The 17,553-nt window shown below is 57.5% G+C and overlaps 1 protein-coding gene across 1 annotated transcript; it reads right to left on the bottom strand.

Moving 5' to 3' along the window:
• Window positions 1-831: 831 nt before the first annotated feature.
• On the bottom strand, window positions 832-13,801 carry AMZ1 (archaelysin family metallopeptidase 1). The gene is made up of 6 exons (XM_004440888.3): window positions 12,530-13,801; window positions 10,665-10,832; window positions 6,140-6,268; window positions 5,625-5,794; window positions 4,861-5,037; window positions 832-2,306 (listed from the first exon to the last, which is right to left on the bottom strand). Exons 1-6 carry the CDS (start codon window positions 12,831-12,833, stop codon window positions 1,746-1,748), a joined length of 1,509 nt encoding a protein of 502 aa, XP_004440945.2. The 5' UTR covers window positions 12,834-13,801; the 3' UTR covers window positions 832-1,745.
• Window positions 13,802-17,553: the final 3,752 nt, after the last annotated feature.

Here is a 17,553-nt window from a genome sequence, read left to right as displayed (position 1 = left end):
AATAGAGGATGGCAGAAGTGACACCCTAGGACGTTGAAGCTGAGTCATAAAAGGCTACACCACTTCTGTCTGACTCTCTGGGCAATCCCCCCTTGGAAGCCAGCTGCCATACTGCAAGGAAGCCCAGGCCGCTTGGATAGCACCAGGCCATGCCAGCCGGCAGCCCCGTGAGCAAATCGTCCTCGAGGCCGACCCTTCAGCCAAGCTGCAGGGGCAAACCTTCCCCGCAAGCTCTGCTCACATGGCAGATTCCTGGGCTGGATGGGTTGTCGGAGTTTAAGCCACTAAGGTTAGGGTGGTTTGTTGCTGCGATAGACAGCAGGCACTGGCCGCCTCCTGTTTCCATGTCGCGCTCTCTGCGGGGTCCACCCTGCCTCACTTTCTGCAGAGCCAGGCTCTTCATCTTCTCCCCTTCTTTCCATCACAGTTACCTCTGGATCGTCGTGCTGCCTCTTTGCAGCCATGCAAGAGAGAAGTGGGGACCCGAGAGCTGCGTCTTTCCTTCTTAAATCCAGCATGTGGTCCTCCCTGTGCGTGTTTCTGGAACCGGGATCCAGGCTCTTGCTTGGTGCCAGATTATAAGGAAGCTGCAGGCTTCCCTGCCTGAGTGGGGCCCTCCTAATTCTATATTTGTATTTTGTACTGTTTTTCTTAGAGGGACCCCAAAATGGTATAAGCTACTCACAAAATACCTAAGCTGCCCCTGTTCCTGCCCCTTTCCAGACGGGAGAAGTAGCGTGACCCTGCTCATCACTCACGGGAACTCTGCTGTCAGAATGGAAGCACCTCTCCCTGGGGCCTTTGATAATGAAAACGGGGTCAGTTCATCAGGAAAACATAGCAATCAAATGCGTATGCACATAAAGGAGCTTCAAATAAAGGGAAGCAAAAGTTGACAAAATTAAAGGGAGACACAGACACTTGCACAGGTGTGGCTGATGTTTTCACATCTATATCAGTTCTCTCACCAGAACTAGACAAAAAGAAGATGATGGAACTAGACAAAAAACGTCCGGAAACACATGACGTTCTGAACACCGCTAGAACCACCTTGACCTGACACTGACACTGCGGGCCACCTTTGTCAGGCTGTCCCCAGCACTGACGGTTACAGCAGGCAGCCGTCTCAGGGCATCAGAAGGGCCTCTGCCTTACAGCACCTTCAAACCTGCAAAGCAGACGGCCTCCTCTCTCAACGTTTGTCAAGAAACAGCAACCCTCAGTGGGCACATCCTCCGGTGGGTGGTGGCCTCCCAGAACTTGCACCGAGATGCCCTTGTGAAGTCCCTAAGGATCAGAATGCCGTTAGCGCCACAGAAAGCGACCCTTTTGGGGGGGTGGGGGGCGGGGAGGTGCGTTGTAGATAGACACAAGACCCCCTTGCCTCCCGCCTGAGTGGAGACCTCGGCTCTGGGCCTTGTAGGCCAAATTTGCAGTAGCAGAGCCCCCTACCTCCCGCCACCTACGGTTACGTCCAGGCTGGGCCTGAGGACAGCCCCTCAGGGTGCCTGTGAACCCTCTGCTGGGACCCAGGGGCCACTGGTCACATTGCGAGTCTGGGGTCAGGACAGGGAGTGAGTGGTGGGACACAGAGCTTCTTGAGAGAGCCATCAGACCCTCCTCGGCTTCCCTAGAGCCCTCTCCTTCAGACCCCAGGGGGCCCACAGCGCCCTCGGTCACTGGGCAGTGCCAGGCTGGTGGTGTCCCAAGGAATGACAGGCCTTGGACAGGACACGCTGGCTGTGCTAATGCTCCTCGGCCTTCCAGCGACAGGGGGAGGATTCTGCCTTGGACGGTTTGCGGGCACTCAGCTTCCTCCTGAGGGAGGAGAACTTGTCCCCCAAGACCTTGCGCAGCCCTGGGCCGTCTCTGCCGCAGGGCAGGTCCTGCCTGGTGGCCGGGAGCCGCCCCGTGAACATCTCCCACCGGGCGAGGGCGTCCACGGCTCTGTCCACCCGCGCCAGCTCCTCCTCAGTCACTTCCCTCTCCAGGGCCTGGATGCATGTCGCCAGCCACCGTCCGTGCTCCTTGATGGCCTCCACTGGGGTTCCAAGCTGCAGCGGGCGCTCCGAGGCCGCCAGGGAGCTCAGCCCGTCCTCAGGCTCCAGCTCCGGCCCCGCGGAGAAGGCATGGCTCCACGCGTCAGGGGTGAGGGGCTCCGACAGGCTGGTGCCAGGCTCCGAGTCACTCTCGCAGCACAGGCCCGAGTCAGCGCTGCAGGGCAGGGTGTCCTCCGACACAGACGGCTCCCCTGCCTCCTGGCCCAGCCGCATCCCCACCACCGCTTGAGTCCAGGAGTAGAGTCTCTAAGAGGGAGAAACACAGGCTGAGTGTTCTCTGTATGGTCACTTACCAAGCCAGGGAGCTGCCAGGAGACCCAGCCCCTTACCTAAGGGGACCTCGCTGTCCCCAGCTACCCAGGGGCAAGTGTCAGGCTAATGACACAAGGACCCTTCTGACTGGCGTCTTCTGAAGACTGGAGCCAGGCGGACAAGCTCAAAAGAGCCCTGGTAAACTTCCAGGAGCTCTGCAAGCCAGTTGTTCAACCCGACCGTTATTCACAGTTAAATTACATAGAGCTAACAATTAAATTTTAAAATCATATTGAAAGCAAAGAGAATAAATAATCAAAACTCATCACTTCCTACGTGTTTTTGCTACATTTTACCATGACATGCTTCAGGGTGATTCTCATCTGTTGTATCTGTACGTGGACACACTACCTGATGGTGTGCCACAGCAGGTCTCTCCCCAACTCTGTGTCCTGTGGCTGCTTAAAATTGGCTGTGGTCACAGAATTTACACCATGGAAATTGGCAGATGCTACAAGTCAAGGCTATTTCTTCAGAGGGCATTTCCCAACTCACCACTGACCAGTATAGACAGACAGCAGAGACCTTTTCTGGCCAGGCGCTCGGTCATTGCCCCCAGCTATGGCACCTACCAGAGAGTCCTCAGGAGCTGTCCCAATGACCAGGGACAGAATCGATGGCCAGGGACCAACCAGAGCTCTGGGGACCACTGGGGGCAGTTCCCCTCCTACAATAGCCTGGAAGGCCAGGGCCCCTGTGGGGTCTCCCGGAGCCCCTCTTCAGAGGAACACTGCAGCTCCTCCCTCCCTCGGGCTCCCCCTCTCCTAACCTCCTCAGAGCCCCTCCAGTCACTGAATGACGTTCACTGGGGACAAAGGGAGTGGGTCAAACATTTCAGAGGATGCTCTGGGTTGGAAAGAGGGGTTACCCCTCCAACTCAGATCCAGAGCGGGGCCAGACCTCACCAGGTTAGGGGTCAGGGAAAGGCCTGCTTCCCAGCCGGGAGGGGCATGTGTACAGGTGAGAGGATAAAAGGTATAGGAGTTCATGTCGGGGGAACAGGACCCCGAGGAAGGACATAAAGGAGAAGCCCAGTCCGTTTTTGCAGACCGGACCTTGTCTCACTTCACCTTACACGCACCATGAGGATCATGAGCTGTTTACCGCCAAGTCCCTTGACCCTGCGCTGGTCAAAACAGCAGCCAGCATTGGCGGGACACTGGAGACCATGCCAATTACACCCTCATGAGGACCGCTGGTCCCTACTCGGCAGCTGCGGCAGCTATGGCGCCTACCCTCAGCGGGTCTGCCTCTGGTCCCCCTCCCCAACCAGGCAGGCCGTTTTCTCCATGCTCCTTGATATTCTTTTTACCACGGAGTCGTCCATTCAAGAAAGATCCACACAGAGTGGCAGCTCTGAGACTTGGACATGCCCAGCCCTCTAGTTCAGGGGTCCTCAACATGGGGTCCTGATCCGCATCCTGGAAGCTGTTAAAAACGCAAATCCTCACCCACCCCAGGGGCGTGGGATCAGAAACCCGCCGCCCTGCGGCCCTGGCTGCCCGGCCTCCAGGAGGAGGAGGTGGGGGCTTCCCAGAACTGCACAAGCTGAGCCTCGAACACAATGACATTCATTTAAAGCTTTCGGCCTAAAACTTCTGATTTTAAAATCAAGTCAAAGCTATTTGGTTGACAGGCCTTGTGCCTTTATTCAAATGAAACCTTTTTTTAACTCGGTATTTTCATGCAAAGGTGGGTTTAAAGAAAAAGTAAACACGACCTGCCTTTGAATTCTGAACTCAGAGTAAAGTTTCTGAGTTTGCAAACCAATCTTCCCATTTCCCTGGGGCTCCTTGGCCACCTGGGGACCCCCTCGCCTGCCTTGGGCCTGTGCGCCCAGACAATGCCTCAGGCCGACAGCAGAGGGCGGCGTCTCCCCGCTGGCTCAGCCCCGACGCAGGGCAGTGCTGGACTCAGAGAGGAGCGCCTGCCTTTCTAGAGAGTCTTGTTTAGTCTGGTTCTGCCTCCTCCTGAGAGGCCTGCCCTTCCTCTGGGTGGCAGTGAGCCACGGAGAGAAAAAGCGCTGCTGGGGCAACCACACTGTCTGCGGGGATGCCCCGAAGGCCCCTTCGAGATGCAAGAACTCGTGTGAGTAGGTACAGGGAGCACGCGGGCAGGGTCCAGCCCCGGGTCAGTGCTCGGTAAATACTAACTCTGATTGATGTTGCCTGAGAAATAAAAGCCATCTGCCCGCGGTCACTCCTCCACCCCAGTGCCACCTGCCATGGGCTAGGCTGGGCTAAGGACTCAACATGCTGCCTGGCGAGAACAATCGGACCCCGAAGAGCTGGACACAAGACAGGTCTTTTCACTCCACCTGGGGCCCTGCACAGCCGGGACCCAGCAGCTTACAAAGGACGTGCATCCGTTCCCGCTGTTTCTCTGATCCCTGTGCACAGGCCACAGGCCCTCAAGGCCTTCTGCTCTCCCTGCCTGAGGGCGTGGACCTCTCCAGGCCCGGGGCAGCCACCCCAGGAGCGCGACTCACTTTGTACCTCTCGACGAGCTTGAAGCCCAGGACGTGCTGCAGCTTCCGCAGGCAGATGGGACAGAGGTCCAGGGGCCGCTGCAGGGCCTCGTCCAGGCTGAGCGCGCCCTGCATGAGGCAGCGGAGCCAGCGGCAGTTCCCCAGGCCCAGGAGGTGGCAGAGCTCATGGCACGTGACCTAAGGGAGAAGGCCCACTGCCGTCCCTGCAGCCTTGATGCCCATCCCCCAGCAGATCCCCAGGACACCTGGGCAGCCCCACCAGGCCTGAGCGCCGCCCTGGGAGGGGCCAGAGGGCCAGGAAGTGGTCCAAGCCCTGTCTCTGGCCTCCACCCAACTGCACAGCACACCAACTGACATCTCTGGGGCCACAGCACCCGTAGCCCACTCGGCCAAGGGGAGAATGGTGAGCTGGCGCGGTCAGCTCTGGCGCACCCCGCGTGGGGGTTTGGGTTTCAGACAGACACGGGTTCAAATCCCAACCCGGCCACTTCACAGCTCTGTGACCTTGGGCAAAGGACTTGGCGTCTCTGAGCCTTGGTTTCCATACTCTCTAAAAGTGAAGGGTCATCCTCCTCATTGTCAGGACTGGACAGTGTAACTGGCTGGACACAGAGAGGGCTCAACTGGTGTCTGCTCATGTCCTTCTGTCTGATTCCACATCCTTAGCATCTTCCCAGAGCTTGCCAGAACCCCCAGCCCTTCTAGCCTCTTCCCGTCCCCCATCTTCTCCCGCCACCTGTGCAGCGCCCTGGCTCCACACCCACCTTGCAGCACTGGACCATCCCCAGGGCGCTGAAGCACAGGGCCCGGCCTCTGTCCTGTACGGGGGTCTCGGGGCCGTCTGCTGCCGCCTCTGCCGGGGCCGGATCAGAGGCGCTGGGCCCCAGCTGCAGGAAATCCCCCGAGAACCGGGCGAAGCTGCAGATGCCCACTTCTGGGGAGAGGCAGAGAGATGGGGGCTCAAGAGGCAGCCTTGGCTTCAGGAAGCCCACGGGCAAAGCCACGCTGTCCTCAGGACACACAGGTCCTGGAGGCCCTGCCCTGCCAGCAGGTCCACATGAAGGCAGCCCCAGGGCAGAAGCCCAAGTCTGAGGAATGGCTCCTTGCTCAGAAGGAGCTAGAACGCAGGACCGCACATTCCAGCGCAGCCAATTCCATATTCGCGCGTCATCTTCCCTGGGAGTGAGAGGAGGAGGGGTCGAGGTGCGCTGTGCACACGGCCCTGCCCCCCACCCCCAACATGGGCTGATGCAGGAGGCTGCCGGGGCCCCCGGCTCACCATGGCCTGGAAGGAACTTGCCGAAGGTGAAGCTCCAGGCCTCGCAGGGGTACAGGTCGGACAGCGTGAGGCCCAGCACACACAGCGCGTCCCCCGGCTTGCTGCTCCTCAGGAAAGACAGGATGCCGTCTGAGGGCAGAGAGAGCCGGAGGGGACAGTGAGGGGGAGGCTGGGGACCCCGTCCCAGCCCCGGGCTCAGGGCAGGCACACTCTGTCCTCCCCTCTTCCTCCGCCTCTGACCAGCCCTTCCCAAAGTCGCATGTGAGCTAGTAACCTTCCGCAGGAAACTGTCAGTCTGAGGCAGAGATCTCAAAGCAGCCGAGCTGCCCTGTGAGGGCCTGGGGCTCAGGGTCAGGCAGCCTGGGTCAGGTGGCCAAGTAAGATCTCGGAGTCTCTGTTTCCTAAACTGTCAAGAGAGCTGGGTTGGACATGGTAGTCCACAGTGCCCAGCGATGTCCAAGCAGGGACGCCAAAGAGCCCGCTGGGCCAATGAGATAGGTGTTCAGGGGAAAGCGCCACTGCAGCCACGGGGCGGGATGAGCTGCCACGGTGGCTGATTGATGGCCCCAAAGATGCCCACACTAGTCCCTGGGGCCTATGAATGTGGTACCTCACAAGGCAGAAAGGACTCTGCTGATGTGATTAAAATGGGAAGCTCATTCTGGATTATCCAGCCGGACCCCCTGTAGTCACTAGGGTCCTCATAAGAAGAGGCAGGAGGGTCAGAGAGAGATCTAAAGGTGCTACGGTGCCGACTTTGAAGATGGAGGCCACGGCCAAGAGCCAAGGAAGGCAGGCGGCCTCCAGAAGCTGGAAAAGGCCAAGAAACCGATTCTCCCCTGGAGCGTCCAGAAGAAACCAGCCCTGCCGACACCTTGACTTGAGTCCAGGGAGACTTCTGACCCACAGAACTGTAAGAGGACGAACGTTGTTTAACCCACTAAATTTGCAGTGACTTATTAGAGCAGCAAAGGGAACTGAGACAGCTCCCAGGAGCATGTATAGACAGAGACTGGAGAAGGATGAGAATGGAGAGGAGCCTGGAGCGACGCAGGCAGAGCGGCCAGCGAGGTCCAAGAGCAGGACAGGAGTCTTAGGGGGAGCTGGGCCATCAGTAAGATGGGGAGCACGGGGGCGGGCAGGTGGGGAGCCGAGGAGCAGCGAGGTGTGGAAGTTCCTCTTTGATCATCTGTGTTTCCTCAGCAAGAACAGGGAGCAAGGTCATCATCAGAGGAGGAGGAGGAGGAGAAGGTGTGAGGGCCCTCAGGGCTCACAGTCACGCATTTATGAGGAGTACGCATGGGCAGACAGGAGTCGGATTTACCCAGGTGTGGACAGGAAGGGGAGGAGGGTGGGAAGCCACGTGGTGAAGCATGAAACCAGAGCCTGGGAAGGATGGAAGTGAGGGCAGGAGGCGGATCAGGGGCCGGGAAAAGGTGCAGGACAGCAGGTTGTAGCCGATGGATCAAGGAACCGTTAGTGGGGGCACTGGAGAGACTGAGCAAGAAGTCTGGGAGGAGGCGTCTCCAGAGATGCTGACGCCCCTGGTGTGGAGACGAGCAGGCCTCGCTCGGTGCTGTCTGTAGAAACACAATGTGAGCCGGATAGGCAACTAAATCCTAAATTTTACTAATTCTAAAGTAAAATAAACAGATCAAACTGATTTTAATAGTATACTTCATTTAACTTAATATACCAATATTATTTTAACATGTAATCAAATATTTAAAAATTAATAAGATGGTTTCCATTGTTTTTCATGAAGTCTCAGTTCTGGTATGTGATTTGCACTTACTGTCCATCTTATCTCAGACCAGCCACGTTTACGTGTTCAGTGGCCACCTGTGGCCAGTGACGACTGTCCCCGTCAGCACAGGTCTAGGCTATGACCTTGGGAACAAATGGCTGAGATCTTGGAGGAGGGGCCAAGGAATATTCGCTCTTAAGTTGACAGTGATGATGACGACTGTTATAGGTTGAACTGAGTCCCCAAAAAAGATATGTTGAAGTCCTCACCCCAGGTACCTGAAATGTGACCTTATTTGGAGATAGTCTTTGCAGATGTCATCAAGTTAAGATGAGATCACTAGGGTGGGCCTGATCCAAAACGCCTGGTATCCTTATAAGAGGAGAAGAGACACAGGGAAGAAATGGTGTAACGATGGAGACAGAGATTGGAGTGAGTTAGCTCCAAGCCAGGGCACACCAAGGACTGCCAGCAGCCACCAGAAGCTGGACGAGGCAGGAGGGATCCTCCCCCAGAAACTTCAGAGAGAGCATGGCCCTGCCAACACCTTGGTCTCATGCTTTCGGCCTCCAGAGCTGTGAGACAATACGTTTCCGTTGTTATATGCCACCCAGTTTGTGGTGCTTTGTTACTGCAGCCACAGGAAGCTAATACAGTGATCTAAACCAAGTTAATCTGACCATGAGACCGGAACCCTGCATGACCTCTGGGCTCTCCCTGCTGGTTGAACCTTCCTGAGCCCACTTCTGCCCCAGCACTCCACGCAGCCTCTGAGATGTAGGGCTGGGGACAGCAGTCCGTTCACTAAGCAGCTGGGAAGAGATGTGCACAGGTGACACTTGACCTTATGCCCCTCAGTGCTGAGGTCCCTGAGGCCCACCACTGTGCCTGTGGCAGCAGGGATGGACACTTGGCTTCTCCCGAGTCTCTCAGAGACACGAGTCAGGTGGAAGCAATAGCAGGTGTGATGGCACCGCGTGTGGCATGAGGAGCTGAGGAAGGTGGGAGGCAGGGGGTCCCAGGCCCTGCACTTGGGCTAGAACCAAGGCAGGCCACTGCTCCCTGGGCCCCCTGCAGACCCTCGGGGATGGGGAAGGCTGTGCCCCCTGAGCAGGATGGGCCTCAGAGTGACCAAACCCGAAGCCGGGGACATGGAGGGGAATGTGCCACCATCGGGATGGCACCCACCCCAGCCAGGAGGTCCCATCAACCCTGAAAACTCAACCCCAGCTGCTCCATGTAACAGCAGCCAGGGAAATCAGACCAGCCCTCCCGCTAAAAGATAACCAACAAGCCATGTAAAATACAAAAAACAGCTTCTTAAAACATCTAGGATGGGAGAGGGGCTGGCTACAGGGGGCATCGAGGAAGCCTTGGGGGCGAGGCAAGCTGTTCCACACACGATTATAGTGATGGCTGGGGGATATGTGTGTTTGTCAAGATTCAAAAGGAAGAATTTCACTATATAAATTATGCCTCAGTACACAGTCACGTCTCCTCTGCCCACCTGTGCCAGATTCAGAGGCTCAAGGCTCAAAGAGATGAATCTGAGCTTTCTGAGATGGGGGAGGGTGACCCTGACCACACACCCCCTCCTCTGGCTGTCACCCCAAAGGGCTGCGTGGGGTAGGGGGTTGCAGACTGTGCTCCTGGGGTCACCAGGTGGCCCAGAAGAGCTTTGTGTCTTTGTCCCCGACAGTCAACACCCTTAGGTGCCTGGCAGAGGAAAAATCAGTGACATCACCCCAGGCCACACATTCTTCTAAAAGTTAAACATTTTTTAGATAAGCTGTCCAGCTAACAGTCAAAGCAGACACACGATGAGGCAAGGTAACTGAGATGGAATGAGCAGAAACAACACAGAGAGCCCCGTGGCACTCCAGATTGTGGGATCATCTGACACAGGCCGTGAAGCAACTGTGTTCGTGGGTACAAATGCTGGACTCAAAAATCTTAGCAGGGAACTGGAAACTATAAAAAAGTGACACTGCGAATTTGAAAAAGAATCCACCAGAAACTATAGAACTGAAAAATATGATAACTGAAACTAGAAACTCAATATAGGGGTTTAAGAGAATATTAGGTGCAGCTAAAGAGAGAATTAGTAAACAGGAGGATGAGAACAAGGCTTGGATGAAATACAAGGAAGGAAAGAAGATCCAGGAGCGAGAACATCCACCTGGAGTCCTGGACAGGGAGAGAGCGCGGCAAGAGGCAGTGTCTGAAGACAGACGATGGCCGAGAATTTCCCACAACTAACCAAACACATCAGTCCACTCCTGCTAGACCCAGCATCGGCCAGAGAGAGAGGCCAGGCCCTTCTTGAGGACCCCCCTAAACTTGAGGCCGTGTCTCCTATACATCTGAGAGCCCCAGTTCGTCCGTGCCTCTCACGCCAGCCCCACTCTCTCCAGCCGCCAGTGACCCCCAGGGATTGGTGGGGTCGGGGGCTCTTCTAGATGCATATAAAGTGCTTTGTAAAGACAACAGCCTGGAGGGATGCCTTAGACGGCCTGAAAAGGGCCTGCTTCACCTGCTCTGCATGTCTGGAGTTTTCTAGCGGACACTGGGCTGTGTGGTCAAGTCTCCAGACCGTCTTCTGGACGAGGAAAGAACACCTGTCTTAGTTCTCCTTTTCAAAAGGCTGGAAAATAGATGTTTCCCACCAAAAAAGAGCGGGGGGATTCCTTCCTCCCTTACCTTCTGGAAGGGCCTCTGGCTGAGTGGCAGACGCCTGCGCCTGTGTCAGCCTGAGCCGGCCCTGCCGGGCTCACTCACCTGTGTGAAGCTGCAGCCTGTCCGAGTCCTGACTGGGGCGCGAGGAGCAGTGGATGGACGCGGCCGCCACCGAGGGCAGGCACCTGACCTGCAGGCCCAGGAAGAAGGCCTCCGCGCAGCTGCGAAGGTGGTCCAGCAGAGCGCCGCCCGCCGCGCCCTCACTCAGATCTGGGGGCAGAGCAGCGCCGTCAGCCCACCGCCCACTCCGCGGAGCCCCCGCCTGCCCGTGCCCAGCACCCCAGGAGCCCCGCCAGCACCGGCCAGCTGGATGTGGGCCTGCCTCCACAGAGCAGAGAGTCAGGTACAGAAAAGAGACCTCAAGGCCATCTTTTTTAAAAGGGGAAAAAAAGGAGAAAAATGGAAGAAGAGTCAACGATGAAAGGAGAGGAATCACAACAGCACCTGACGACCAGCGGGAGCGCAAGGAGGCCGGGCCTCCTCCAGCCCGAGTCCCCGAGGCTGACCATGTGGGGCAGGCTACAGGCAGCCTGCTGGGTTTAATCTGCAGAAAGCCAGCCTGGCAGGGCAGGGAGTGGGGCAGAGGGAGCGCACAAGATGAGGCCGTGTAGGTGGGCGGAGGCATCACCAGAGGGAGCACCATCAGGTCGCATTTTAGGAGGACAGAGGGACATGGATCAAGGGTGGAAGCCGGGAGACCTGTGAGAAAGTGGCTGCAGTGTCCCTGGGCCGGTTAGAAATGCAGATTCCCAGGCCACCCCGGCCCTCCTGCACCAGAACCTGACCTTTAACAAGATGCCCGTGTGTCTGCTCATTAGAATTCGAGAAACACTGCTCTGAGCTGTTAGGGGGAGGTGAAATGACAAGGCTGGTTTGGGAGCTGTTTAGAGGCAGAAGCTACAGGCAGAGATGGCAGATTGGCCGTGGGGTGACGGAGATGGCTGTGGGGTGGTGATGAGGCCTGCTGAAACCCAGCCTTCCCTGGCTGGCTGTCAAGGCGCTGCCCGGAGGGGAGCGGTGTTGCTCTGACCCTCAGCATAGCTCTGGCCTCTTCCCCCTCAAGGGCAAGTGCCACCTCTGCCCCGCATGCATGTGTCCTCTCCCCCAGGCTGCGGTCACCTGCCCTCGGCCGGCCCAGTGGCCAGCCCAGCCCCTCCTCCCCAGCACCCGCCAGCAGACCTCGAGGAGAACCAGCCGAGCCATCTCAGCCCTCAGTCCATGTGGAGCCCCATGCACCTGGTGTCCCCGCCTGTGCCGGACGACGAGCTCTGGAGGACAGTGACCCCGCAGGGCCCCTCAGGCGGCACCCCTACCTGGCGCCCGGCCAGCGTCTCCCAGGACAGCCTCGGGTTAAGAGCAAGGCCTTGGGGTCAAACAGGCCTGCCTGCACTCAAATCCTGCATCTACCCTTCGCCAGCTCTGCCACTCGGGCAGGTCAAGTGACTTCTGGCAGCCTCAGTTTCCCCGCCAGTGAAACAGGCTGATCCTAGTCTCAGCATCCCCACCCCACTGAGGAAGGGGTCCCCATAAAGCAGTCAGCACCGTGCCTAGGACGGCGCTGGCGTCCACAGATGGGGCCAGGACGGCACGTCTGGACGGGGCAGCATCTGTGCAAGGGGCAGGGTCCCATGGCCCTGGGCTTTCTGAACAGTGTCAGACCCGGGGTGGGAGCACGGTGTGAGCCCAGCTGGGGCCTCCCTGCCCCCACCCCCGAATCCCAAATACACCAGCGCTGCCCCTCATTTCAGGTCCTCCTGGGGGCCTGGGCACCAACACCCCACCTTGTGCCGGGTTTAGGTCGATGTCCCCCCCCCGTGGGGTCCTAATGGCTCCAGGACGCCACCCTGCAGCTCATCACCCACTTGCCGGCCCTGCGGGGGCCACAGCCCCCCCGCCAACCCTGGTACCTATCGGCTGCAGGTAAATGTGCTTCCGTGCTGGGCTCTGCTTCCTGGGCAGCAGGGAGGCGTGGAAGGTCTCGAAGTCCTCGGGGGCCTCGGGGCGGCTGAGCAGCCAGTCGAAGGCCGTGCGGATGAGCAGCGTGCAGAAGAGGGTCCTCTGGGGGTTGTAGGCCTCGGCCAGGAAGAGTCTCTCGGCCGGGGAAAAGGTGGACACATAGAGCTGCTGCAGGGCCGGGTCGGTGGAGACTAGGGCATCCTTCAGGGCCCGGGGGCCGAAGCTGAACTCCTGGGCCGGCCTGCACTGCAGCATGGCGGGCCTGGCCTCTGCGGGGAGCCCCTGCCGCTGCCCATGAACCACCCAGGGGACGGCCACGATCTCTTCCAGAACCTTCCCGCTGGCTGATGGGAGCGGCTGCCAAGGGTTCCCCGCAGAAGGACACTGGGCCGAGGGCCTGTGAGGCCCGGTTCTGCCTGGCGTCGGGCCTACTCAGCCACAGCGAGGGGTGGGAGACACCTCCCAGCCGTCAGCACCCTGCGGGGGGACACACACTGCTGAGCAGACACGGGCCTGTTCTCTCGGGCGGGGGAAGGAGCTCCATGGGGGACGAACGCCGTCAGAGGGGCCGGGTCCCCCAGGATGCCGCACTTGCACCCAGCCGGGGGCAGAAGGACCCTATTCTCCTTCTCTAGCAGGCTGGGTCCTTCATCCTCCCCCACGGCCAGGACACGTGTTTCCATGGGACCCCCAAGGCCACAAGCCCTGCTGGAACCGCACGAGGGGCACACAGGCCCAGGGAGGCCAGCAGCCCGATGTCCACTCTCGCACCCCGACTTTCCCCGAGCCCTCAAAGAGGGGGTGCTCAGAGGGAAACCACCCACCTTTGTGCTGAGCCCCTGCACAGTCCAAGTGGCCCCTCCGGGCAGGAAACTAGTGGCTCCTGACCCCTTGGGATTACCAAGTGCCCCTCGTCGCCCGGGGCCCCACAGCACCTCCTTATCCTCCTGGCAGGGGCCCCGCATGCCTGAGGAAGGAAGCCACTATCCCCGTGTCCACATCGCCAGGCCAGCCGGGCTAGCAGATGTCCGGGAGGAGGGCAGCCCCCACTGTGGCAGACCCAGAAGTTTCCGGCACACGGTGGGGCAGGCACACGTGACGAAATGTATAAATAGGGAGATGTGGGGAAGCAACAAAGAGAGCTTTAACTGCAGGGACAGACTGGGTGGCGAGGGGACGCCAGGGAGGGACAGGAGAGCTGGGAGAACAGTGACAAAGTCACTCTGCAAATTGGAGTTTTCCTTCTGAACTGGGAGCCAGGATTGGCACATCCATGTGTTTGCCAGAAACGACGCCCCCTCCGCCACGCCCCCCGGTGCCACCCCCTCCCCGAAAAGCTGCCAGGAAATGACGAGCTCTGGTCACCAGGCCTGCTGGGGGCTTCACTTCAGGTCTGGCTCAAAGGACACACGATGGATGGGGCAGGACAAAACAGAGAAGAGAAGGGGGAGGTAACAAGGAAAACAAGCCAGAGAAAAGGAGATGCACACAGAACAGGGTAGAGAGCGCGGGATCGCTGAGCACAGGGAGAACAGCGCTGGGCTTCTTACTTTAGGAAGTCAGGCCAGAGAGGCAAACCTGTCTCCGCAGAGCACAGCGCGAGGCCTCCCAGCCCTGGCTGGAACCACGGGACGGGCCTTGTTTTGGGGGGAAGAATGAAGACACAAGCTCATATTCCCTTCGGCTAACCCCAATTTAAAATGTTCGTCCGGAAAATAAATGTATATATACATACTTATATACATATGTGTGTATTGTACATATATGTCTGTGTAAATCTATAAAGACACATACATATGTAGAGGAAAACTTGGTGTATATATAATTTATAAATTTTCCTCTGGAAAATTATATACATACAATTTTTTCCAGAAGATACTATGTACATATATGCATATACATACACACAGATCAGTTTTTTTCAGAGTTAAGTGCTGCCTTAGATGAGGGGAGGACCGGGCTGAATGCTTACTGAGATCCCTGCCAACAGCTCTCTGCTGAATGAATTTCTCTCTGCATATACATTTCACAAATTTAAGAACCAATTGCAAATGCAATCTTATATCCCTTTGACTTAGTATATTATGAGCATTTTCCCAAACCCTTAAACCTTCTATAAAAAATGCCATTTTTTAATGGCTGGCCCAAAACGCCGTGATGAACATCTCTGTACGGAAGTCTGAGATTCCCAGATTAGAAGATGCTGTGTGTGGATGTTTAAGGAATCTTGATCTGTATTGCCACTGCTTTCCAGAAGGGTCACACCAATTTACAATGCCATCAGCCCCCAAATTTCTAAGTAGACAGCAGCAAATAAAAATCATCGCCAAGAGTCCGGAATCCCCCCACTATGTTCCAGGCTGGGCTCCCAGGCTTTAACACCCAGGGAAGTGGGCACAGGTATTGTCCCCATTTTCACAAAGGTGAAACTGAGGCAGAGTAAGGTTAAAATTAACCAAAGCCACACGGCACGTAAGGATCGGAGGTGGGATTGGAACGCACCGGTTTTCAAGCACCAGGTTTCCATCATCCAGGGCAGCAGGGCCCCACCTGCTTAGGAGCCCCTGTCCAGACCCCTGGCCCCACTGCCAGACTCCAGGCAATACTGGCGGTTTGCAGTGCGGTGAACAACCCACTCCTGGGCTGTAGGAAGAAACGCCAGACGCACAGACACTTGAGGACGGAATCACATGGCATCAGAAAGGGCCACGGGGGACAAGTTCTCCAGGGGCCAGTAAGGCGCAAGGAGGAAGCAGCGAGGACAGACCCTGTGAGCCAGAAGGACTCGAGAGATAGTTGGCATTTCCAGAGGGGGCCGGGCGGGGCCCCAGCGCAGGTGGGTTTCTCCCTCCCTCCCTTCAACCCATAGTCACTGAGGGCCTGCTCATCCCTGGGGCATGGGCACCACCCGCGGGCAGGACAGACAGAGGGCCCAGCCTCATGGAGCTTAAATTCTAGAGATGTGAGGCAGACAGTAACAGGCAATAAAAGTAAATATTGTCCATAGTGTGTGAGGTGACAGATGCCACTGGAATGAGAAAAGGCAGAGGGAGGATAGGGGTCTGGAGTGCCCAGGCTGGGCTGCCTTTTTCCAGGGAGTGACCAGAGCAGGGGAGGGTGGGATCTGGCAAAGACTGGAAGGAAGCAAAGGGGGGCGCCTGAGGGATCTGGGCCGAGTGTCCCAGGTGGAGGAGCACGTGCAAAGGCTCCGCTGCAAACACATGCATGCGCACACATGCACACACACACGTGCATGCATACGTCAGTGGGTTTGGGGCAGCAGGAGGCCAGTGTGGCTGGAGTGGAGGAGGGAGGGAGGAGACGGCCACATCGTGCGGCCCTTGGAAGGCCGTTCATTCTTACAGTTCTGGCCTTCCCCCCAAGCAAGGGGGAGAGTGGTGACAGGCGCTGGGTCCCATGTGCAAGCAGAGCTCTAGGAAGTCTGTCCCCTCCCCAGGGGGCCGGGCGTCATGGGGTGTGGACGCAGGACCCTCTAGGAAGCTCTGGGAGTGGTTGTGGGCTGTGAGCTCCCAGCAGTTGGGGCCCCTGGGGGCCGGGCACAGGGCAGTGCTCAGGAGACCCCAGAGGAGTGAGCACCCTGAACGCCAGCCAGGGCTCTGACATGAACTTGGCCCTCTGACATTTAACCCTGCTGTGCCTCAGTTTCCTCCCCGGCACAACAGGCTTGGTACCACCTGCCTTTCTTGCCAGAGCGTGGCTGGACCGAGAAGAAAGGAGGAGATGCCCGGCTCCTGCCAATGTCAGCCCCGCGCCCACAAGCTGCCGTGAACACCTGACACCAGCGCGTCCCACCCGCCCGTGTCTGTTCCTGGACGTGGGTCACCCGGCCCTGTGTGAGCCCTCAGCTCTCCCCAGACCCTCGGCTCACACACCCTCCCCAAGCGGGGCTGGAGCCAGGCCTCACTGCTGACGGCCAGCTCTAAGTTATTCCCTTAGTGTCACAGCTGGCGCGGAATTCTTTCTGTCATTGAGAGGAGCCTATAAATTAGTTCTCTGGAGCAGCCCATGGCCTTCGGGATGCCCAGAGGGTCTCTGTCACAGCTTCCCAAAGGAGGTGAAAACAGGCAGACATCAATATCCAAGGGCGGCTTGAACCAGCCCCAGTCACCGTCCCTCCCCACAGGGCACCATCCCGTAAACCCCAAGATCACTTTTTGACCCAACACCTGGTCTGAACCCACAACTACCTGAAACTTAGCTCCCAGTATGGACCCACCTTATAGCCAAGGAGACTGAGGCTGAGAGAGGGGAAGCTTCCCTGCCAGCAAACACCTCTGAATCAGGAAAAACCTCAGGAAATGAAAAATGCCCTTCTTTTTTTTTTTTCCATGGAACGTTCAAGGGCCCTGCCATGCCACATCTGTCCCAGGTGTGACTTGGACCCGAACTGTAAACCTCAGGCCCATTTCAGAGAGGACCCAGTCACAAGGCATCAGGAAGGGTCACAGCAGCACATTCTCTGGGGGAACCAGTGAGGACAGACCCCGTGAGCCAGAAGGAGCCTCGAGACACGTTCAGTCAGCGTTTCCAGAGGGGGCAGCCAGGCCTGGCACAGCAGTTCTGTCTCCATCTTTCAGACCACTCAACCCCCAAGGGCTTGTGTTTATGCAGGTTACATCTATCGATACTTACTGTGTCTGAACATAAAACTAAGAAATGTATGAAACACAAGGACATGAAATCCTGCCTCCATTAGCATCACACACACACACACATACACACACACACACGGGTGGCCCCTGGAAAAGTCCACCGCACGCCCATGAGACAACGAGAGAGGAAAGCGCAAATAATGTCTCAGGACTGCTGTGAAAATAGCTTGAACTCATGGGTCCCCTGCAGGGTCCTGGGAACACGCTTTGAGAACTGCTGTTTCCTCTCTGAATCCTCCTCCCTGGGACAACTGTTTGCACACCCACGAGCACATGTGTGCTCAGAGCATTCCCGTAGGAAA

This window comes from Ceratotherium simum, chromosome 26, assembly GCF_057802395.1.
Source record: "Ceratotherium simum simum isolate JZ-2026a chromosome 26, ASM5780239v1, whole genome shotgun sequence".
Lineage (NCBI taxonomy): Eukaryota > Metazoa > Chordata > Mammalia > Perissodactyla > Rhinocerotidae > Ceratotherium > Ceratotherium simum.
The sequence above is the reverse complement of the archived record's forward strand: the minus strand, read 5'-3'. Positions and strand labels throughout refer to the sequence as shown.

Excerpts from the sequence above, each read along its gene's own strand:
- AMZ1 (XM_004440888.3), bottom strand. The coding sequence starts at position 12,833 with ATGCTGCAGTGCAGGCCGGCCCAGGAGTTCAGCTTCGGCCCCCGGGCC. Across the intron at positions 6,269-10,664 it reads CAGGCTGCAGCTTCACACAG|ACGGCATCCTGTCTTTCCTG; the intron begins GTGAGTGAGCCC and ends CTCTGCCCTCAG. Across the intron at positions 5,038-5,624 it reads GGATGGTCCAGTGCTGCAAG|GTCACGTGCCATGAGCTCTG; the intron begins GTGGGTGTGGAG and ends CTTCTCCCTTAG.